A 24,206-nucleotide genomic window follows, 5' to 3' on the forward strand; every position below is an offset into this window, starting at 1 on the left:
TGTGTGTGTGTGTGTGTGTGTGTGTGTGTGTGTGTGTGTGTGTGTGTAAATCCTGCTAATTACCTTTTAATGAACTTTAGTTCACCATTAAATGTCTGATGAACCAGATTCTACTAAAACATCTATATTTAAAATTTCATAGGTTTTCTTCTTCATTTGATCTATTTGCACTCATTGTGTCTACTTGTATTGCTCAATTTAGATATGTGGTTTTGTTTCTTGTATACAGATTAATTTTATTTTAGCTTTGCTTTTATAATTTGTACATCTGTGGGTTAGAATAAAGTTGAACTAATGGCTATATAGCTTTGCTTTAAACATATTTGAGGGAATATTCCTGAAATATTCAATAATATTCAAAATTTTGTGTCTTCTTATGATTTTTCAGCAGAGTTAACTTTAACAGATTATTTAATAAAATCATTAAAGTGAAAACAGGATTTCATGATAAAGCCAGCACTGTTTATTCTTTTTTATTTATTTTTTTTATCTTCAATGATAATAAATAAATAAATAAATAAATAAAAACAGTTATTTTTTATACATAAAATGTTTTTAAAAATCATTTCCACCCTCTGTCCCAGACCTGTCCCAGTCCGCCCCTGTCTGCTGGGGCTCGGGGTTCAGGCAGGCCCTGGCCTCGAACGCTTCTGTGGGTCGGCAGCACGGAGGATCTTCTGCTAGGATTGGCGGAGCTTGGAGCTAGGGAGATGACACCCTGCCCAGTCTGAGGGGGCTCCAAGTCTCCAGTGGGGAGGACCTGGGGTACCGGTGGAGCTCCATCAAGCTCACTCTGAATTTTGACATTGGCTACCAAGCAGAAAAAAATGCCTGTACTTCAGCATTAGACCACGGTGTTGTCATTATTGTTTTTAAAATCTTAAAAAAAGGTCCAGTCACTCCTTGAGTTTGAGTTGTGCAAATGGTGGATCAGGTTGTTGTAAAAGTTTCTCAAACAACCAGTGACCCCACCCCCTGACAAATCAGTCACCAGTAGTGTTCTGAAGTCACGTTTTCATCTCAGTTTGGTACGGTTGGAACCCCAGAGAAAAAATGACTGAAAAAGGGACCGGTTCTACGAACTGTTGCTAGTGGAAAAGCCTTGGAACCGTGCCAAGTCGAGTCGAACCGTGCTGTACTGTTACTAATGGAAAAGGGCCAAAAAAAAACTATTACAGTCTTTATGCGATTGTCTTTTCATCCCACCCCTTAGCTTTAACTCTCCTATATGAACCTAGTCTATCCATCCATCCATCCATCCATCCATCCATCCATCCATCCATCCATCCATCCATCCAACCATCCATCCATCCATCCATCCATCCATCCATCCATCCATCCATCCATCCATCCATCCATCTATCCATCAGCTTCTGCTTATTCTGAAGTCAGGTCGTGGGGCAGCAGCTTAAACAGGGACGCCCAGACATCTCGTTCCACAGACACCATTTCCATCTTTTCTGCGAGAACTCCAAGGTGTTCCCAGGCTAACCAAAAGACATAGTCTCGCCAGTGTGTCCTGGGTCTTCCCCATTATCTCATCCCAGTCAGACATGCCCAAAGCACCTCCCTAGGGAGTCACCTAGGAAGCATCCTTACCAGATGCCTGAACCACATCAACTGGCTCCTTTCTTCTACTCTGAATTGTCACCTTATTGTGGTGGAGGACTTTGTGTGCCTGCATGATCCTAGGAGCTATACTCTTGGGGGCACAGCATGGGCTCCAGAACCAGTCTCCTTGAGAGGGGTTGGACCTTATTCCACTCTGAGATTGCAAATGGTGAGAGGTGCCGAGCTGGTGTGGGTCGACATTTAGCCCCTTGACTAGTTGCCTGTGTGTTGGAGTTTTCCTCGGTAGATAAGAGGGTATCTTCCCTGTGCCTCTGGGTAGGGGGATGAGCTCTGACAGTTATTTGTGCTTATGCACCAAATGGCAGTTCAGAGTATCCAGCCTTCTCGGAGTCGTAAATGGGGTTGCTGGAAGGTACACTAGCTGGGGACTCCTTTATTCTGCTGGGGGACTTCAATGCCCAGATGGGTAATGACTATGTGACCTGGAGTGGCATGATTAGGAGGAAGGGTCTCTCTGATGTGAACCTGAATGGTATTCTGTTGTTGGAACCAAGTCATTGGCCCAAAGTCTCTAAAATCTCCAGTTAGCACCCACCGTTTCCTGTGCGTGTTTCAGATGGTTGGATGAAGGGAAGGATGGCTGATGGATGGATGGATGGATGATAAAAAAATGAACTGCACAGATAAAAATGTGAAGGACAGGGACAAGAACAAGGACTGAGACAATCAGCTAGGTCTCCCTCTAAGGGACAACAACCAATATTCCAAAAGCAAAAAAAAAAGTATATCATAAAGTAGGGAAACGGAAGGGACAATTCAAATGAGAGACAAGTTGTAAACAGTAAAAAAAAGTAGAACAGGGGACAGACAGAAAAACAACAACAGTTCAGGTGAACGACTAGAAAACAAGCCGGCAGACAAGACAATACATGCAGGTGGGTTCAGTGTCCTTTGCATACGAAAGGAGGCATTATTCAGGGGGCTGTCCAGATAGAAGAAAAAGTACAGAAAGCCAAGCTATAAGGGACCTTTTGATGTAGAGGACAGAAGAGCTCAAAACCTTAAAAGCAGATCTGAGAACAGACAAAAAGGCACCTGCATGAAAACCCCAATGTCTGGAGTCAGAAAGGAGTAGCTACTGATACTTTAATGAAGACCAATAATGAATGGAATGTAACCCAGTGGGGACATGACCAACTGGTATCCTTTGGCTAGGTCAGTGACAAAAGTAGCTTAAGCTCATAGATAGGAGTTGGATCTAGTGGTTGGACTTAACATTCTCAACATTGCCAACTTGAGATGTCTCCTTCTAGACCCCCTTAACAGGGTGGGCTTCAAGAAGCTTTGTTACTGTTGGTATATATGATGCATGAGTGTTTTAGTATGTTACTGCATGAGCAAATAGTCTTGCCATATTTCTTACACAAAAACAATACTTAAAAAAAACAGTCTATCTACATGCGCCTCCTCCTGCTTCATCTGAAATTTCCACAGAGACACTATAAAAGCTGACTGTACATCTGTCAACATCAGTTCAAGTTTTATTTTATTTTGCAATGGTGTCCATGAGATGCAGCCATGTGATTTTGCTCATTCAAATAACATAATGCCTACACAAAGGAGGGTAGACCAGGCTTGTGTACCTTTACTGCTGCTGTTGTTGATGTTTTTTCCACAGTCTGTGGAGACATTGTGCAGACAGAGAGGAGATCCTGAGATCCCTCAGCTGTCCAAGAAAGGAGACATTATGTTGGGAGGAATCTTCTATTTTCACCTCAGCTGGAAAAACAAACTGAATAATTACACTGAAAAACCTCTGCCACTAGAATGTATCAGGTAAAGTATAATGTAGAAATACATCTTTTAACTTTCCTTGTTTTGTGAGGTAATGCTGCAAATGTAATGGATTGTTGTCATGCAGTTTATATTACAATATTTTTACATTTTTCTACATTAAGTTTGAGTTTCAGAGACTTCCAGTTTGCTCAAGCCATGCGTTTCGCCATTGAGGAAATTAACAACAGCACAGACCTACTTCCAGGCATTTCTCTAGGATATAATATTTATGATACATGTGGATCTGTTATCCAAAGCTTAAAAGTTGCACTTGCATTAAACAAAGATATTGACAATGTGTCTTTAACGTCAGAGGAGCCATGTACCAGACCAGTAAAATTGCAGGCCATATTGGGAGAAAACTCTTCCTCCTCCAGCACAGCAATAGCTACTGTTCTGGGACCATTTCACATCCCACTTGTGAGTAAAATGGGGTTGAATTTAAATTGTGCTTACGCTAAACTAACTGAAATATTTTACTTAATCAAACCAGGCATGGCTTTGTCAGTGCTTTCTATTTAACATGTTTATAAAAAAATACAGTTTAAACAATTTTATTTACAAATGTATGTACTGTACATGCTATTATTCTTTCAGATCAGCCATTTTGCCACATGTGCTTGTCTCAGTGATAAATCAAAGTACCCATCCTTTCTTAGAACAGTACCCAGTGATTACTATCAGAGCAGAGCTCTGGTGCAGTTGGTCAAACACTTTGGTTGGACCTGGGTTGGAGCTGTTAGAACCAATGATGACTATGGCAACAATGGCATGGCAACATTTACAGAAACTGCAGAGCAGCTGGGAATATGTCTGGAATATTCTGTTTCTTTTTTTAGAACAGATTCATCTGAAAAACTAAAAAAGATCATTGACATTATCAAGGCTTCAACTTCTAAGGTCATTATTGCTTTTCTTTCCCCTCCGGACATGGAGATGCTTTTACATGAGCTATCTAATCACAACCTGACAGGGTATCAGTGGGTCGGCAGTGAGTCGTGGATCTTTGATGCCCAAATTGTAGCAATGGATAAGAATCACATCCTGGATGGAGCTATAGGACTTTCTATTCCAAGAGCAAATGTCAGTGGTTTGAAAGAATTCATGCTGGATGTGAAGCCACTTAACTCATCATTTAATGATTTATTTATAAAATTCTGGGAGGCATTATTCAGCTGCAATTTCAAGCAGTCACAATCAGAAGAGATTCAGATAGATTGTACTGGACATGAGGATCTGACTGGAGTGGAAAACAGCTTCACTGACATGTCTCTCATGCCCATTTTTAACAATATTTACAAAGGAGTGTATTCAGTGGCCCATGCTCTGCACAAGATTCTAAGCTGTAATAAAACGTGTAACAGTAGTGTGCAGCTTGATCCATTCACAGTGAGTTTGAAAACATTGATAACACTATTTGCATTCAACATCTAACATTAAACAAAATTTTATAGTTTTAAAGTGTCAAAAAAGGACATTTGCAAACTGCATAATTTTAATACTGTGTGTTCATAATCTTAATTAAAAAAAAAAAAGGTAACTCCCTACTGTTACAGATCTTGCAGCACATTAGCAAAATTCACTTTAGGACAAAAGAAGGAGAGGAGGTTTACTTTAATGAAAAAGGAGATCCATCAGCAAAATATGAGATTATAAACTGGCAGCCAAGAGAGAATGGTTATGTGGACTTTGTCTCTGTGGGTCTGTATGATGTATCATTACCTGAAGACGAACAGCTAAATCTGCAAAATAAGGCTTTCATGTGGGCACATAATTCAAAGCAGGTAATATAAATTGTAAATATTATTATTTATTTATTTTTTTTCATGCTATTTGGTAATTCAGTTGTTATTGTGGTAATTTTTGCAAAGAGTCCGGCAGACGTCAGTGTTGATTCTATTTATTTTTATTTTTTTATATTTGTTATTTTATTTTTTATTCCATTTTCTATGTTTGGGCTGCTGTTGTTACACCGTATTGTTTTGCATTATTAGAGTTTAGTGTATATCTTGTATCTTTTAGTGTACAGTTTGGCATTTGTTTAGTTTATATCTTAGATATTTATTTACTGTTTCTTTTTACACTTTATATTTTTACTATTGCTGGGTGTAACTGGGACCCTGTGAACACAATTTCATCCCACTTCATGTACCACATGTTACAATGATAATAAACCTACAGGAACTTGATTTCGTTTTCCAGGTTCCTGTGTCAGTTTGCAGTGAGAAGTGTCCTCCAGGAACACGGAAAGTTCTCCGGAAAGGAAAACCTGTTTGCTGCTATGACTGTATAAGATGTGCAGAGGGAGAAACTAGCAATATTACAGGTCAGTTAATATATATTGTAAGTTTTGTATTCCAGGAAATTAAGCTTGTTTCATTAAATCCCCAAAGTCCATTTTGAGCCATCTTTGTGACAATAAAGTGAAAAAGCAGGATCTAGATCAAGTGACATTCTGTGATCAGTTTAAATGTTTAATGAATATCTAAACAGGATGTGCCTTATAAAACATCCAATATTAAAAAAAAAATTATAATACTGTTTATCTGAATAAATAAACACAACACCGATTTACAGTCAAGAAAACACAAACAACAACAAAAATGTTACCTTTTCTTAATCTATAGAGGTGTAAATATATAACAGACATGATTTCCCAAGACAAAAAACAAACCAAAAAAACCAAAAAAAAAAAAACAACTGATTGAATAAAGTTAGCTACTTTTAAAAATTGATGGACAAATTCAAAAATGCATCCTTTCATTTTCTGTGATTTATCAATGGTTAATGTGCTGAGGCTAACATTCCTCTGGAGAGAAACTCAGACATTCCTCACCCCAGTACATCCTCCAGCTCAATCCTGGTGTCCCTAAGACACCCCCAGACCAGACAGGAGATATAATCTCTCCAGCAAGGTCTTGGTCTGCCTTGTGATTTCTTCCCAGGCTGATGTGCTGGGAAAACCTTCCGAACATTTGAAATACCTCAGCTGACACTTTATGATGCAGAGGAACAACTCCTCCCATCATGTCAAAGGCTGAGGCCAACTAACCTACAAAAATTACAAATTTAATACCAACAAACAGAACTAAATAATCCTCAATAAGCAAAAATGACATTCTAGGGTTCCTATATGTGACACTATCATATCCACAACAGCAGCACAATGTCCTGAACATTTAGTTTAGATGCAGTGTGTACTGTGTTTTGATGCAAGGAGCTTGTTTGGGTAGTTATTTGATTACAGTTGGCATAGTTTCACAAATTAAAACAAACTTAACATCAAATCAACAGATAAGCATTCAAATGAAAAAAACAAAAAAACAAAACGAAAAAAAAAAAAACAATATTACAGAACCAATATGTCTAATTTAGTATATTAACAGGACCCAAAGATGTTTGACCAGAGAAAATTTCAAGAAATGAGGATGTAAAGTAAAAAAAAAAAAAAAAAAAAGCTGATGTGGCAAACACAAAACACCCATAAAGAACACAGCAGATGACATCAGGATCATAATTATATACACATGCAGACCAGTCACAGAAAAGAGCCACAAGTTGCTCTTTCTGCTTCCTTATACTGTATTTCCTTCTCAGTTCAGTCAAGTTCACAATAGTTCAGGGGGTGTCCTTGAAGCCAGCTGCAGTCTTCGTACACACAGCACTCTTTGTTTGACATATGGTTCATGGGCGTCTAAGAGACATCCTTCAGTTTGAGATAAGAGTATTTTGGAAGGCAGTTTGGCTGTTTAGGGAGACAACCAAGCTATTTTTTCCCTGGGTTTAGGGGAAGAATGTTAGCCACAATAATAAAAACATCCATGACATTTGACCAAAATTTCCATGACATCAACCCAAATACGAGTACAGTATACCACTGAAGAGAAATTGATAAGCTCTGCTAATTTTAAAGATAAAACGCAAGACAAAAAAACTGTCTAATCTAAATTGTATTATTGGTTTGCAGATTCTGTCATTTGTGAGAAATGTCCCTCTGAATCCTGGTCGAATGAAAGAAGAGATGCCTGTGTAACAAAAGAGGCTGAGTTTCTGTCATATGAAGAAGTTATGGGAATACTTCTCACCACAGCATCTTTACTTGGAACATGTCTGACTGCTGCTGTAGCTTTAATTTTCTTCAGACACAGAAAAACTCCTCTTGTCAGAGCAAACAACTCTGAGTTGAGCTTCCTGCTGCTTTTCTCCTTGATTTTGTGTTTTCTCTGCCCTCTGACCTTCATTGGACATCCCTCTGAGTGGTCCTGTATGCTCCGTCACACAGCTTTTGGCATCACCTTCGTCCTCTGTATCTCCTGCGTTTTGGGGAAAACAATGGTGGTTTTGATGGCGTTTAAAGCTACACTTCCAGGAGCAAATGTGATGAAACTGTTTGGACCAACACAACAGAGACTCAGTGTTTTGGGTTTAACTTTTGTACAAGTGATCATCTGTATCCTCTGGTTAACAATTTCTCCTCCTTTTCCTTCAAATAATTTTAAAGAATTTAAAGATAAAATCATCTTGGAGTGTGCTCTGGGCTCAGCTGTAGGCTTCTGGTCTGTGCTTGGGTACATTGGACTTCTTGCTATGTTGTGTTTCATTTTTGCCTTTATGGCACGGAAACTGCCGGATAATTTTAATGAAGCAAAATTTATCACCTTCAGCATGCTGATATTCTGTGCAGTCTGGATCACTTTTATCCCAGCATATGTCAGCTCTCCGGGAAAATTTAGTGTTGCTGTAGAAATTTTTGCTATTCTGGCTTCTAGCTTTGGACTGCTGATTTGTATCTTTATACCAAAATGTTACATTCTGATGATGAAACCAGAAAAAAATACAAAAAAACATATGATGGGGAAATAATGATTTAAGTCTTTCTAAAACTAGAGTGCAATATTATTCCAAAATCATTTTAAAATCAGGATTCATCTTTGGGGCTGCATGGTGGCACATTTGGTAGAGCTGTTTCCTCTCAGCAAGAAGGTCACCGGTTTAAATCCCAGCCTCGGATGGAGTTTGTATGTTCTCTCCTTGCATGTGTGGGTTTTCTCTGTGTACTTCCGTTTCCTCCCACAGACTGAAAAAAAAAAAAAAATGCATGTTAGGCTGATTGGTAACTTTTAATTGTCCCTAGGTGTGAGTGAGAGAGTGAATGGTTGTCTCGTTTCTGTCTGTGTGGCTCTGTGATGGACTTTCAACCTGTCCAGGGTGTCCCCTGCCTCTGGGTGTCACCCCTATATGACATGTATTGGCAGATATAAATATAATAATAATTATTGGTAAATATGGATGTTGAAAGATGTTCAGAGATCCTTTGCACAAAAATAGAATTTGTACAGGATACCTGCAGGAAAGTTAATTTGAATAATCCTTGAATTTGCAAACAAGCTTAATTTGTACAATCATAAAGCAATTATTGAAATGTGAGGGTTGTGCCCTCTGGCGGTGTGTCTTGGACCTGCTCCTCTTGTTATCACCCCATACTTCCCACACCTATGATGCTTTGCAGGTCTTTGTGTTAAGGTCTCGTCAGCATCAGTATTTAAGTCTGTGTCTCTGTGTTAATCAATGTCTTGGCATTGTATCCTGTCACCTATGTGTTTCCTGTGTTCCTAGTGACTCCAGAGCATGTGCAAGTCTGCTACCCCAACAGCTTATGTTTGTTTGTGTAAATAAATCATTTATTTTGGAAGTCCTCTTAGTCCAACCTGCATATGGGTTTGATCACACCAGTTTGTGACATAGAAGGGGCTGCTAATTCAAGGCAGGTGTAAATCTTCTCAGATTAATGCAAGTTCATAGTTTTCCTATAGGACCCACTCGGTGGATCACATATTTCCTGATTAATCATGACATCAAGATGCATGCATACACTTCTCTCCAGGAAAGTAAAAGATAATCATTTATACATACAGTATAAGATAAAACTAACAAGAACTAGTTTTGAATCAGCACATCAACACCCAACAACAGGAATGGTTTAAAATGTTTATTAAGAGATAAACAGGTTCTGGTGTAGTACAGGGTCCGGGCCTGGGTCAGATCTTCTGTCTTGATGGAGTAACAGGTACTGTTGTCACGCTGGTGCCGATGACGTCACTCATGCAGATTAACAGCAGCAGTGGAGCAGAAGAGACATAAAGCAGAAAGCAGATCAATCCAAGAGGGGCAGGAAAGGCGAGGAGTCAAAAACAGGCAATGGTTCAGAAACGAGGCAGGAGTCAAGACTGGGTATGCTGGATTTCTACTACTTTGCAGGTTCGAGAATCTGGCACTGACTGAGTGACTGGAGGGAGCTTAAATAGGGAGGTGAACAGGTGTAGAGCATGAGCTTGATTGCTGGGAGAGAGTGAGGGTGCATTCACACCAGCCCTGTTTAGTCCGCTTTAATCAAACTCTAGCTCGTTTTCGTAGAAAGTCCGGTTCGTTTAGGGAGGTGTGAACGCGCCATCGAACTCTGTCACGGAACAAAAAGGCGAACTCTGGCCCGGGCTAAAACCTAAGTCTCGGTCCGGTAGAAGCGAACTCCAGCGCAGTTCGAGTACAGTGTGAATGTAAACAGACCGGACCCGCTCCACAGGACAAACAAACACACATTTCTCTGACCTTATATGGAGCCGTCAGCTGCCTTGTGTGGAAAAACAATATTCTCCATGGTCTTTTGTCTCATCTTCTGCTCATGCTAAGTCCATTTTTGAAAAATGACAAAATGTAACTCCTAAAACTGCTAAAACTCGATGCCACTTCGTTTTTATTTTTATTTACAGAAGAAGAAGAAGACATGTCTTCAGAGGTTTTTGTGTTGTTTCTTTCAGTAGTTCTTGGTGCAGCGCCCCCACAGGCAAGCGGGGGAACAGGTTGGTTCAACAGGTTGACTCGACTGCACAGTGCAGTGTGAGTGCAAACGCACCAGCTTAAATGTAAACAAAAGGTCATGAATATTGGTCCCGAACCAAACCGAGTCTACCGGACTATCTGGTGTGAAAACGACCTGAGAGACAGGAACAGGCAGAGCTTGGCAGGAACAACATAAACATGACTGGCTGTGAGGGGCAAAAACATGACAACAACACATGAACACTTAAAAGGAAAATACTGATGCCGTCATTAAGCCAAGAGAAAGAGGGTAGCAAATTATATCAGATATATTGAATGCATAGGTAATTTTAGCACTTGTGCCACTGAATCAGTTTCCAAGTAATGGCAAAATAAAATTGTCTAATTTATAAAAATAAAATAAAGGCTGCCGCGGCAGCAAAACATTGCTAACATCCATGGTAGGAAAAAACACGGAGGAACAGAACACGAATGGCTGAGAGACACACAATCCCCAGATAATGAGGGCACACAAAGATGCTGAAGTTAAAGGGACACTAACGAGAGACAATGAGGAACACCTGGGGAAAAAAACACAGGTGCGAGTGGCAGAATCTTGAGCTGGAGCTGACTACATGGAAGAAAGCACACCAATAGGCTGAAAATATGCCAAAATGAAGCAGAACTAAAACAACATCCATCCATCCATTTTCTTTACCCGCTTATTCCATTTTGAGTCACGGGGGTCGCCGGTGCCCATGTCCAGCAATCACTGTGCGAGGGGCGGGGTACACCCTGGATGGGTCGCAAGTCCATCACAGGGCCACATAGAGACAAACAACCATTCACTCTCTCACTCACACCTAGGGACAATTTAGAGTTACCAATCAGCCTAGCATGAAAGTTTTTGGTCTGTGGGAGGAAACCGTAGTACCCGGAGAAAACCCACACATGCATGGAGAGAACATGCAAACTCCACCCAGAAAGGCCCCTGGACCGGGGTTTGAACCAGGGACCTGCTCGCTGAGAGGCAGCAGCTCTACCAGTTGCGCCACCGTGCTGCCGGAACTAAAACACAAGCATCTCAAATTGTAAACACTAATAAAACTACAGAATCTTACACCCACAGGCAAATGGCAAGGTGCAAGAGCTTTGTTCGCATTGCCGGCAGTGAGTCTGGTCCATTAAGGAAGAGAGTTGAACTTTGCCAGGACTGCCCGTTGTCACTGATTCTGTTCATATGTTTATGGATAGAATTTCTCAGCACACCCAAGGGGTGGAGGGACTCTAGTTTGGTGGCCTCAGGATTTCATCTCTGCTATTTGCAGATGATATGGTCCTGTTGGTTTCATTGTGCCAGGATCTTCAGCTCTCACTGCAGATGTTCACAGCCTAGTATGAAGTGGTTGGTATGAGGAAAAACCTCCAAATATGAGCTCATAGTCATCAGATGGAAAGGGGTGGATTTCCCTCTCTGGGTTGGGGGAGAAGTGCTGATTCAAGTGGAGGAGTTCAAGTATCTACTGGTTTTGTTCAAAAGTGTGGGAATGATGGAGCGTGAGATCGACAGATGGATTGGTGCAGCTTCAGCAATATTACAGACTCTGTGCCAGTCCATTGTGGTGAAGAGAGAGCTAAACCATAAGGTGAAGCCCTCTGATTAACAGTTGGTCTATGTTGCTACCCTCATCTATGGTTGCAAACTTTGGGCAGGGACTAACAGAACAAGTTCACGGATACAGGTGTTCGAAATGAGTTTTCTCCAAAGGTTAGATGAACTCTTCACTAGAGATAAGATGAGAAGTTCTGAAATATGGGAGAGTTCTGAAATCTGGCCGAGACTCAGCGTACAGCCACTGCCCCTTCATATTATATTACTGGAACTCAAGTGATTGTGTGTGTGTGTGTATACACAAGTGAACATTTTATGTTTATATTTTTTTTCTCAAAATTGTGCACTTTTTAGACTTGTGACAAATAGAGACAAATAGAGACAATCAAATAAAATTAAAATATTAGTTTTTATTTTGTGGTGATTTTAGAAATGTTTTTATTAATCAGCTTAATTTCTGCAAATCTCAACATGATGAACATTGTTCTAAAGAGATTGCACATTCATGTTTGATTGGAGATAAAATCAGTGATAAGTAGGTTAATCTGATTAATTGGTACATTTTAAAAGGACTGTACTTTTTAGCGTCGTTCTATCTTAGACTCAAAGTGCTTTACATTACAATCTGTGACCTTATTTACCCATTCATACAACACTCTACTATATCTGTAAAAAGACTAATCAGTGCTGTATCACATTCATAAACTGATGGGACACACATCGGAGGCAATGAGGGGTTCAATGTCTTGCCCAGGGACACTTTGGCATGTGACTGCTGGTGGAATCGAACCCCCAACTTTCACATTGAAGGATGACTGCTCTAATCACTCAACCACAGCTGCCCATTTAACAGTGATACTATTTAAATTCAACCTAACTCCCCAAATTTATAAACCTAAATTGGGACTAAATTCAGGTAAGTCCCTTTGAGCCTCAGGGACTCATTTACAAGAGAGACCTGATTTTAACAAAGAGTTATGACAATAGTAGACAACAAAGATAAAAGTAGACAATCAAAAAAGAAAGCATGCAATTTATGAAGAACAAGTGAAATAAAATGGTATTTAAAAAAACGAAACAAAACCAGCTAGGTTGTAAAGTGATGTAGAAAACTATAGATAATGATCTCTATATATCAATCAAGTATATTGATATTTGATATATCAATATATCAAATAGATGTAATTTAAACAGTTTTAGAACTATTTCTGTAATCCCAATATCATATTCAAGCTTCTGTAGTAAAATATTGTGATCATTTGTATCAAATGCAGCACTGAGGTCTAACAGGACCAGTATAGACACAAGTCCATTGTCTGAGGCCATGAGAATATCATTAGTGACTTTTACTAGTGCTGTTTCTGTGCTATGAGCTCTAAACCCTGACTGAAACTCTTCAAACATATTTTTTCTTTGTAGATGTTCACGCATCTGACCCGCAACTATTTCTCTAGAATTTTTTAGATGAAAATTCTGTTAAATATAGGCCTATAGTTGGCCAGAATTTCTGAATCAAGGCCAGACTTCTTAAGTAAAGGTTTAATTACAGCAACCTTAAAGAGCTGTGGTATTGTAAAGGAACATATATCTGTGATATATTATCCATAAATTAAACAGATTCATTCATTTTTCTGGACTGAATAATATCGTGCATAGAAATTAAATGTGACGTGAGACGTTAATTTTCTTTGACCCATCAAATGAATGCGGTCATTTATTAACAGAATCAAAGTTTAACATCACACATTTACATTAATTTGGCAAATTGATTTCAACAACAGCTTAATTAATTAGCTTTACAGTCAGGAAAACCATACGGCCATGATTTCCCTGCTTCACAACAGACATTTCTGAAAATATCTGGAATGATTTCTAACAAGATAGAAGAGTTTAAAGATGGAAATGAAGTTTAAATTGAGAGAGATGGGTGAGGGAATTTGTCTGTTATAACCAGAACAACACGCTCCTTTGGACCCAGCTCAACCAACGGTACACTTTGCGGTTGAAGATCGACTCTTTTACCTTTGCAGACGATAGTTCGGCCTCGGCGTAGAGTTCTCTTCAAACACTTTCCAGCGTCTCCGTAAGGATAGTAGGGAACCGTTCGGAGTCGTGAGATTATCCCAGAACAGACTTCTTCATAGTTCCTCTGAACTTCTCTCGTTCAGCTTAGTCGCTGTTGTTCTCCAGCATTCTGAACTCTGCATTCTCTCTCCGCACTCTGGATTCTCTATTCCAGCATACTCCCACACTCTCACAGCGTTCTCCCAGCGTTCTACCTTGAACTAGGAAGTGTTGAACCCTTTAAGGAGTTCTGTTTCCGGTTCCTTTTGAGAACTTCCTGATTGGTCGATCGACCGAACAGGGGGTGGTTTTAGTGATGTAAGAGGTTATTAAAAGTCAAGGAAAAATATTAAGTTTGTTTAAGAACAGACAGAAAATGTTTTGAAGGACCCAGACTTCGTGGAGTCAATTCTCTCATATCCGCCTGAAAAAGTTAAACATGACATTTCTTTTCCAGTAAACTTGCAGTTGACCGAAACTTGACCTTTGACCAACTTACACTGGTGTTTCAGACAGAAGATCAAGAAAAATGAATAATTACTCTGTAACAGACCTTAACTTGATTTCTACTTTGAATGAGGATTAAAAATTCATTAATACTGTTTCACAGTTGATTTAAAATGAGTAGTTCACTTCAACATTTAAAATGGTTTGAACTAGCACACTTTGATTATCAAGACATTTGTAAGATAGTAATGATAATAGAAAAAGAGAGTGTTATTTCAATTGATCAGTGTAGGACACTTAGAAAGTCTCTGGATGGACTTGATTTTGTGTTTCTGGACTCAAATCAATGAAATACAGTTCTCATCCCAGGAAGGCCCTCAAGGTCAGGATTTGACCTGAGGCTTAGTTCACTACAGTATGTAACCATTCATTAAAGACAAATTAAGTAGATCCAAAATGTTGACATTAATTTGGTGAAATACCTCTTTAAACAGTCTGGTTGGGATGGGATCTAGCAGACATGTGGATGGTTTGGATGAGGTTATTATATTTGACAATTCAGAGAGCTCAACAGGACAAAAACTGTCCAAACACAAATCAGGCTCTAGTGATAGATAACTTCTAGTAGTAGAAGGAAGGATGGTTTGAATTTGCTCTCTAATTGAGTAATTTTATTTAAAAAGAATCTCATGAAGTCATCACTACTTATAGTTAGAGGGGTACATGGTTCAACAGAAATTGAACTTTTAATTAGTCTAGCAATATCCAAAAAAGTTAAATCTGGTCCTCTGGACATTCAAAAAAACAAAAAACAAAACAAAGCAAAAAAATATAGAAATGTTACGTTTCTCATCCAAGTGACTTCCTCAGTCTGAGGTGCTGTTTTCAGCTCTTGGCTCTCAGCTCAGCTGAAAACAGCTCCTCAGACTGAGGAAGTCTTTTGGATGAGAGACGAAACGTTTCTATATTTTTTTGCTTTGTTTTGTTTTTTTGAATGTCCAGAGGACCAGATTGAACTTTTTTGGATTTTTCTACCTGGATTATTGAGCATGCATCATGATAGTCTAGCAATAGTACTAAACAGAAATCTAGGCGCATTTTCATTCTCATTTATTAAAGATTAGTAATATAAAGTTCTAGCTTTACGTAGAGCTTTTTGATTTGTTAGCAGACTATCTTTCCAAGTTAAATAAAAATCTTCAAAATTAGTAGAGCACCATTTTCCTGGTTTATAGATGCCTGCTTTAAAGTACGCAACTCAGAATTGAACCAAGGAGCCAGTTTCCTTTGATTGATTACTTTCTTTTTCAGCGGAGCAATTTTATCAAGTGAAGTTTGCATTGAAGTCGTAAGATGATCAACTAGATGCTCTAACTCACTGTTCTCTGATACAATTCTCTGCGAGACAGAAGAAAACCTTGATGGCACACTTTTCTTCTCCTAGTATTCAACTAACAGTAGTACAATCTCCACCAGCACCCTGTTTTTCAACAGAACCAATTTCAGTCTTGCTAGCACGTGCCTCGACCTATACATTATGGTGTTGCCTAGATGAAATGGCATGATAGTTTTGTCAAAAGTGTTTTACATCAGGTGCCCTTCTTGACATCATTTTACCCAGGTGTAGTGGACTAGGCCCATGTCAAAAACTAAGTCTAAGGTCAAAACTCTTGACCTTTAGAACCTTGTGGGACAGGAACTGTCATTTCATTCATTTGAACTCAGAAATACAGGTTCACCCATCCTGAGACTTTCTTTCTTGAAGATTCAAGTGAAAAGAACACTCTCTTTTTATTATCATTACTATTTTACAAATGTTGATAATCAAAGTGTCTTAGTTCAAACCATTTTAGATGTTGCAGTGCACTAATCAATTTTATTAACTGAGTAATGATTTTTATTCTCATGTCAAAGCTGTTACAGAATAATTATGCATTTTCTGATTTCTGCCTTTGAGTGAGCAAGTGTGCGTTTCCAAGGTTGGAGTCAAACGAAAAACAAGTTGTTGAACGAACTGTCATGTTTTTAGAATCCTCTCAGACGTAAATAGAGAAGTTTTAGCACCTGTTTCTGAAACGCGCCAAAACAAAACTCTCTCTGTCTGTGAGAACATTTCTGATCTTTCCATAACAATTCTTGTTTTTCGTCTAACCTCTTACGTCACAACACACACCCCGTCTGGTCGGTTCTGACCAATGGTAATACTCCCAAAAGTGAACCGGGAAACAGCTCTTTAAAATGTCAGTACTTCCTGGTCTACTCGGTCTTGGTTCTGTTGAAGTTCTGATGGAGTGCTGTTGGAGTTCTGCTGGATACACAGTCCAACCAGTTCTGTGAGAGACGGGATGATCCTGACAACAGAGCTCTTCCGAGTTCCATGGGATTATAACATTTTCCACTGAGGTGAATATGTGTCGAACAGAGCCTCGCCATTACTTCGGACGAGTAACAGCATCCTACTGAGACGCTGAAAGGGTGCGTTAAACGGAATCTCACCTGAGACATCTCCAGGTAAAGGAGCCGATTTCATCACCTAAGTGTACTGTAAGGAAAAGCTGAAGAAAGCCGGAGAGTGTCGATTCTGGTGAACACATTTCTCCCCTCACACACCATCTTACTCCCTCTAAACTTCTTTCCATCTTTAAACTTTTCTATCAAGTAGAAATTCTTCCAGATATTTTAGAAATGTCTGTGTAAAATGCTCACCCACATTCATGTGGGTAAAAGATCATAGTTGTACAGTTTTCATAAATGTCTGTGGTGAAGCAACGGAAAAATCATGGCCGTATGATTTTTCCTGATTGATTGCTTATGTTGTTATTTTCATAATTTGCCAAATTAATGTAAATGTTTGATGTTAAATTTTGATTCTGTAAATAAATGACCGCATTCATTTTGATGGGTCAAATATAAATGACGTCTCACGTTTGCATTTCCTTAAATTCAATGCACGTTTTATTCAGTCCAGAAAAATGAGGAATCCGTGTTAAATGATGAATATATCTGAGCATCTGTTCATCTACATAATTGGTGGCCCGTTTACGTGCTCATAAATGGACTGTAACCGTGTAAACGTTGATTTTACGTGTTGGCATGTATGTGAAAAGTGACAGTTTGTCAGCTGTGCTGAACCGCAGCTCATGCTGCGCCGCTGAAGCGAAACGTTGCATGTTCTAAGTGTTGGGCTGTGATGCTCAGGAAGCTCACAGAAGCTGAAATTGTGTCATAAGTCTTTATAAAAGCTGAAATTGTACGCCTGTTACGTGTGACTAAGAGCTGATGAGCTGTGAGAAACGCTGCGTTCTGTTTAAACTGAGGTCCAAACGGACGGGCGGCTCGGTTCTGGAAAATTCGAACGAGTTGTTTAAATAGCTAGAAAGACGTTTTGTCACGGAGCGCCGTCTCCGTGCAGCTCAGGGAGTTGATTCGTTACAATTTTTAACAGAAAAAGTGCATTTTGATGGTTTAAAAGACGATAAGTGATGAAAAAGTTTCAGGCTAAATTAACATGGCTGCTAACGCTTCGTGGTTGGTTGATTTACTGCTGTGGAGCACTCTGATTTGCTGAGGAGGGTGAATGCGTGCCTACGTGACTTCCTCTCAACCCCGCGCTGCTTTTCATTGGTGATTTCAGTCACGTGACCCGGAAGTGAAAATTCGTTTTCATAGGGAAATAAAATCAGCTTTTTAAAGCTGAAAAGCGCTGGAAAGCTGTGTTCTGACACGGTGTTTAAGTCTTCGAGGTCTAATCGCTAAAACTACGCCACGTTTGTGTAAAAAATTCGTTCAGAAACGTTGATTTTAACCGGGTTTAGCCGAAGCTAATTTTAAGCTAAGCGGCTAACAACAGGATGTCAACCGAACGCCACAGGAAGTTGTAGCTCCCCTAGTGGACAACACGAACAGTGTCGGAGTTAAAATTGTTGAGGTTGTACTGACATCTTGTGGAGAAGACGTGGGATCACAGGTTTCACTTCGTTTTTAGGGTTAAATAGTGAAATTAAACGTTTTTATTCTTTTAAAGGCATTTTTGAGTTATTAACCGTTCCTCAAAGTTGAATAGACTCTGTTATCTTGCATTTTAAAAGTTATGAAGGTATTTATGCAGAGAGCATTTACCCAACAAAATTTTTAGTCACTGATAAATCCTTGAGAAACAGGTACAGAATAAAAATTTAGAAACTTTTAAATGAGATACAGTTACAGATATTCACAAAGTTGGAAAAAGTTTACTCATTTGCTAGAAGGTAACGCACGTTTAATTGATAAATCACTAAATAAGAGTAAACTTATCAGGAAAAAGAGATTTTTCTGATTTTCTTTTACCACCTAAACATTTACATCTCCTATTTAATTTCTAAATAGCAGATAATGGCGGACGAAGATGAAAACACTGACCCCTTACAATCCGGAGATGCTGTCCAGACAGCGTTACACATTTTAACAAATTCAATTGTTGGTAACCAATTAGAGAAATTGCTAGACCTTGATGACGATCAAAGATATGAGGAGCTGCAGACGTTGTCAAAAGCAGCTAAAGTGAAGGAGGACACGAAATCCAGCCGTGAACGGTTGGCAAAAATTGCTCTGCTTTTGAAGGCGGAACTGGACCGTCTGGTTGAACGAAATACCTTGCTGTTCAACGGATATGAGTCTGAAAAGGAGAGGTGTGACGAATTGTTAAATGCATCTGAGTTGCTGAAACAACAAATTCAGACTGATAGGGACCTCTCAAAGACTGAGCTGTCAGAACAGGCTCAATCATATGAGGAGAGGATTAGGGCTAAGGAGCAGGTGTACGAAGCCGCGTGTGCAGATAACAATATGTTACAAGCACAGTTGCAGGTGGCATTAAAGGAACGGGACGATTGCAAAGCAGACAAGGAGATAATACTCAGAAATTGGCTGAAATTACAAAGTGAAAATCAGTCAATACAGGCGCGCCTAACAGCTTGTGAGGAGAGGCTTGCTACAGCTACAAACCTGATTTCTGACATGGAGCTAGCTGGTTTGAGACTCGGAAACGAACAGGGTCAGCTACAGCCACCCCAGACAGGTGCTGTTGCACCTCCTCACCTTAACGCCATGCGGCCACCCCCAACCCCATCTCGGGCGGCGGGGATGGACCTGCACCGATATCATCTCACTGAATCGGTATACACCATGCAGTCATCTCCATCCCCACCACGGGTGGTAGGGACAGACCTGCACCCACTTGCACCTCTTCCTCCTGACACCATGCAGTACTCTCCACCCCCATCTCGGAGGGTGGGGACAGACCTCCACCAATATGCACCTCCTCCTACCAACCCTCATCAGCCACCCCCACCCCCACCATGGGCGGTAGGGGCAGGCCTTGACCAGTCTGCACCACCAGTCACACAAGTTAGACCGTTGATACAGTCTCCTTCAATGGATGATTTGCAGAAAATCTCAAAATATGTACAACGTTTTGTTCCCGGACCCATGGGGTCAGCTGGAACAAAAGCGTATCTCAAAGATCTGGAGTTCAGATTGAGATCTTATCCTAATGCTACGACAGAGGATAAGATCAGTCTGATACGGCTCAGTTCGGACAGAGAGGTGTTCACCTTCATCGAGCGTCTACCTGATGCAACGAAGAGGGATTACAACCTTCTGTGTGAAGCTTTGATCAGAGAGTACGACCCCTGCACGGGACCTGCTGGTTTCCCGGCTGCAGACAAGGTCACGCAGGGTAAAACTGAACATCCAAAAGTTTATTACAAAAGAATCTTCCAAGCTTATTTTGGTAACAGAAATGAGACCGGAATGGAAGAAGATGATGGTTTTAAGTTTGTTTTCAGCAAAAATCTCCACTCTGATTTTAAAAAATCAGTACAAATGATGGCAAAAATCCATCAGTGAGATTAAGCAGTGTGCTGTGAATGTGTTTGAAGCATGTTCTCATGCTAAGACGCCCATAGAAGTGTTTCCTGGTGTAAAGGTTAAACCCCTCCCTCTTGAACTAGAAGGACGACGTGCTTCGCCGCCTCCTCCTAAGAAGAAAGAGAGGAAACAGTCTGTTCAAGCTAACAAACCGCGTCCTGAAGGTGCACGCTGGGACAAAAAGGCTCCTCTTTCAGAGGAAGCCAGTGATTATCGAAAAATGGGTGAGCGCAGGACGCAACGATATGAGAAACCATATCGTCAGGGGCAGTACGTAAAGGAACCCCCGCAAGACGTACCTGACCGTCCCCCACCTCGGATGAAACGAACCGAGGCGAAAAAATCACAAAAGTTCCAGAAACAAGGCCCTACACCTCTGAGCTCGGAAGAGTATAAGTATAAGCGATAGACTATATTATGTTCTCTAGTTGCTGGTTTTGTATCAGGAAGGGCATTCAGTATAAGATGTATTGACAAGTCTTCATGTGAGTGGCTTTTCATGCCACCCTTTGCCTTTAATTATCCTATACAAACCTTGTCCATCAATCCATTAACCTTTGCTTATTACAAAATCAGGCAGTGGGGGCAGCATCTTGACTATGGAGACGCAGACACTTCTTTCCACAAACACCTCTTCCAGCTCTTCTGGGAGGACTCAAAAGCGTTCCCAGACCAACCGAGAGACGTAGTCTCTACCGCATGTTCTGGGTCTTCTCCGAGGTCTCATCCCTGTCGGACATGCCGAAACACCTCCCTACGGAGGCACCATCCAACCTTTATTCATACAGATAAATCACATTGAGCCTCAAATACTCATTTACAAGTGATACCTGTTACCATGACACCCATGAAGAATCCTGACCAGATGCCTGAACCACTTCAAATGACTCCTTTTGTCTCCTCCTTGAATCACCACCTTATCATGGGGGAGGTGTTTGTGAGCCCGAATAATCCTAGAAGCTCTGCTGTTGGGAGCAAGTGTAATTACCCTTGCTAGGGTCTCCCAAGACATAATGGTTTTAGGTGACAGGCCAAGACCGATTCCCAAGACGTATGTGGATAAACAAGGAGCTCAGTGTCCCTTGTCCAGATGTGGGTTACCGGGGCCCCAACCCTGTAGCCAGACCTGGGGGAGGGGGTTGCTGGCAAGTGCCTGGTGTCTGGGTCTCTACATACATCATACAGCATACATTTGCCTTCCTGTGGGTCCACCACCTGCAGGATGGGCCATATGAGTCAGGTGTATGACACCATATCATTGACTGAAGGTGGGGGCCTTATACAACAGTTCAGGTGAATGATAAGGAAACAAGCAGGCTAACAGGCTAAGATCATTTTGCAAGATATTCCAGGAAACAGGAGAAGAGTAGAAGAAGGTCCTTTTGCCTAGTTCAGTCTGCAATGAGGGAACACTACATGCAATAATGTCATGAGAGTACACGCTGTAGCTGCACTCATGCAGAGACATGTAGCAGGAGATGTATTAAGGCAGCAGACCAAGAAGTGATTTAAAGATAAAAAATGCACCAGTGGAAGAGTGTTGTGGATGGATGGATGGATGGATGGATTGATGGATGGATGGATGGATGGATGGATTGAATAAAAACAGAACTGCATGGATAAAAACCTCAAAGTCAGGAACAAGGACAGACAACAAGACAATCAGCTGGGGACACCCTATAAGGGACAACAATCAATCTTTCAAAAGAATAAAAAGTCTATCCTAAACTGTGGAAACAGAAGGAAAACTTCAAATGAAAGACAAGTTGTAAACAGAACAGGGGACATACAGAAATACAACAGTTCAGGTGAATAAGGAAACAAGCAGGCTAACAAGACAATACAGGCAGGTGTATCAGTGTCCTTCACATAGGAAAGGAGGAATCATTCAGGAGGCTGTCCAGATAGAAAAAAAAAGTACAGAAAGCCAAGTAGCAGGAACACTTTGATATATAGAACAAAATAGCTCAAAAGCTTAATAGCAAAACTGAGGACAGTCAAAAAGGCATCTGGCACAGAAACCACAATTTCTGGAGTAGGAAAGATACATTGATACTTTAATGAAAATCCATGATGGATGGAATTTAACTCAGTGGGGATGTGACCAGATGGTAACATCTGGATAGGTCAATGACAAAATTAGCTTACACTCAGAGACAGGAGTTGGATCTAGTGGTTGGCCTTGCTTTCACAACATTGCAAACTTGGGATGTCTCCTTCTCCCTTAACAGGGTGGGCTTCGAGAATCTTTGTTACTGTTGGTATTTGTGACGCATCAAAAGCAGTACATAAAGTCAGAGTTAGGGTTTCTTTATTTGTTATATGCACCACATGTGGAACATGTGGTGGAACAAAGAGATAATCCCACCCAACACTTAAAAAAAAAACTTTGTGAAAGAAATGGCAACAAAGTGACTATTAACAGTGTGCTAATATGTTAATTCATGCGCACATAGTCTTGCCATATTTCATACACAGAAGCAATACTTAAAACAAAGAATATCTACAAGCGCCTCCTCCTGCTTCACCTTAAATTTCCACAGAGACATCAATATTTTTTATATAATAGCTGACTGTACATCTGTCAACATCAGTTCAAGTTTTTTTTCCCTTCTCAATGGTGTCCATGAGATGCAGCCATGTGATTTTGCTCATTCAAATAACATAATGCCTACACAAAGGAGGGTAGACCAGGTCTGTGTACCTTTACTGCTGCTGTTGTTATTTTTTCCACAGTCTGTGGAGACATTGTGCAGACAGAGAGGAGATCCTGAGATCCCTCAGCTGTCTAAGAAAGGAGATATTATGTTGGGAGGAATCTTCTATTTTCACCTCAGCTGGAAAAACAAACTGAATAATTACACTGAAAAACCTCTGCCACTAGAATGTGTCAGGTAAAGTATAATGTAGAAATACATCTCTCAACTTTCCTTGTTTTGTGAGGTAATGTTACAAATGTAATGGATTGTTGTCATGCAGTTTATATTACAATATTTTTACATTTTTCTACATGAAGTTTGAGTTTCAGAGACTTCCAGTTTGCTCAAGCCATGCGTTTCGCCATTGAGGAAATTAACAACACCACAGACCTACTTCCAGGCATTTCTCTAGGATACAATATTTTTGATACATGTGGATCTGTTATCCAAAGCTTAAAAGTTGCACTTGCCTTAAACACAGGTATTGACAATGTGTCGTTAACATCAGAGGAGCCATGTACCAGACCAGTTAAAGTGCAGGCCATAATCGGAGAAAACTCTTCCTCCTCCAGCACAGCAATAGCTACTGTTCTGGGACCATTTCGTATCCCACTAGTGAGTAAAAGGGGGTTGAATTTCAATTGTGCTTATGATAAACTAAATTAAACATTTTACTTAATCAAAACAGGCATGACTCTGTGAACGCTTTGTATTTAATCTTTTTTAATATAGTTGAAACAATTTTATTTACAAATGTACATACTTTACATGCTATTATTCTTTCAGATCAGCCATTTTGCCACATGTGCTTGTCTCAGTGATAAATCAAAATACCCATCCTTTCTTAGAACAGTACCCAGTGATTACTATCAGAGCAGAGCTCTGGTGCAGTTGGTCAAACACTTTGGTTGGACCTGGGTTGGAGCTGTTAGAACCAATGATGACTATGGCAACAATGGCATGGCAACATTTACAGAAACTGCAGAACAGCTGGGCATCTGTCTGGAATATTCTGTTTCTTTTTTTAGAACTGATTCATCTGAAAAACTAAAAAAGATAATTGACATTATCAAGGCTTCAACTTCAAAGGTCATTATTGCTTTTCTTTCCCCCCCAGAAATGGGGATACTTTTACATGAGCTATCGAATCACAACCTGACAGGGTTTCAGTGGGTTGGCAGTGAGTCGTGGATCTTTGAATCTCATATTGTAGCAATGGATAAGAATCACATCCTGGATGGAGCTATAGGACT

The 24,206-nt window shown here is 40.2% G+C and overlaps 2 protein-coding genes across 2 annotated transcripts in view; one reads left to right on the forward strand and one right to left on the reverse strand.

Moving 5' to 3' along the window:
• LOC119410653 (extracellular calcium-sensing receptor-like) overlaps positions 1-24,206 on the reverse strand; it is a 97,566-nt gene that overhangs the window by 25,425 nt on the left and 47,935 nt on the right. The window lies entirely within an intron of this gene.
• LOC119410657 (extracellular calcium-sensing receptor-like) lies at positions 3,244-8,271 on the forward strand. Its single transcript, XM_037677542.1, has 6 exons — positions 3,244-3,408; positions 3,531-3,828; positions 4,006-4,797; positions 4,965-5,192; positions 5,611-5,734; positions 7,376-8,271. Exons 1-6 carry the CDS (start codon positions 3,320-3,322, stop codon positions 8,269-8,271), a joined length of 2,427 nt encoding a protein of 808 aa, XP_037533470.1. The 5' UTR covers positions 3,244-3,319.

The sequence above is a fragment of the Nematolebias whitei genome, chromosome 6 (assembly GCF_014905685.2).
Source record: "Nematolebias whitei isolate Nwh7 chromosome 6, NemWhi1, whole genome shotgun sequence".
NCBI classification, from domain to species: domain Eukaryota; kingdom Metazoa; phylum Chordata; class Actinopteri; order Cyprinodontiformes; family Rivulidae; genus Nematolebias; species Nematolebias whitei.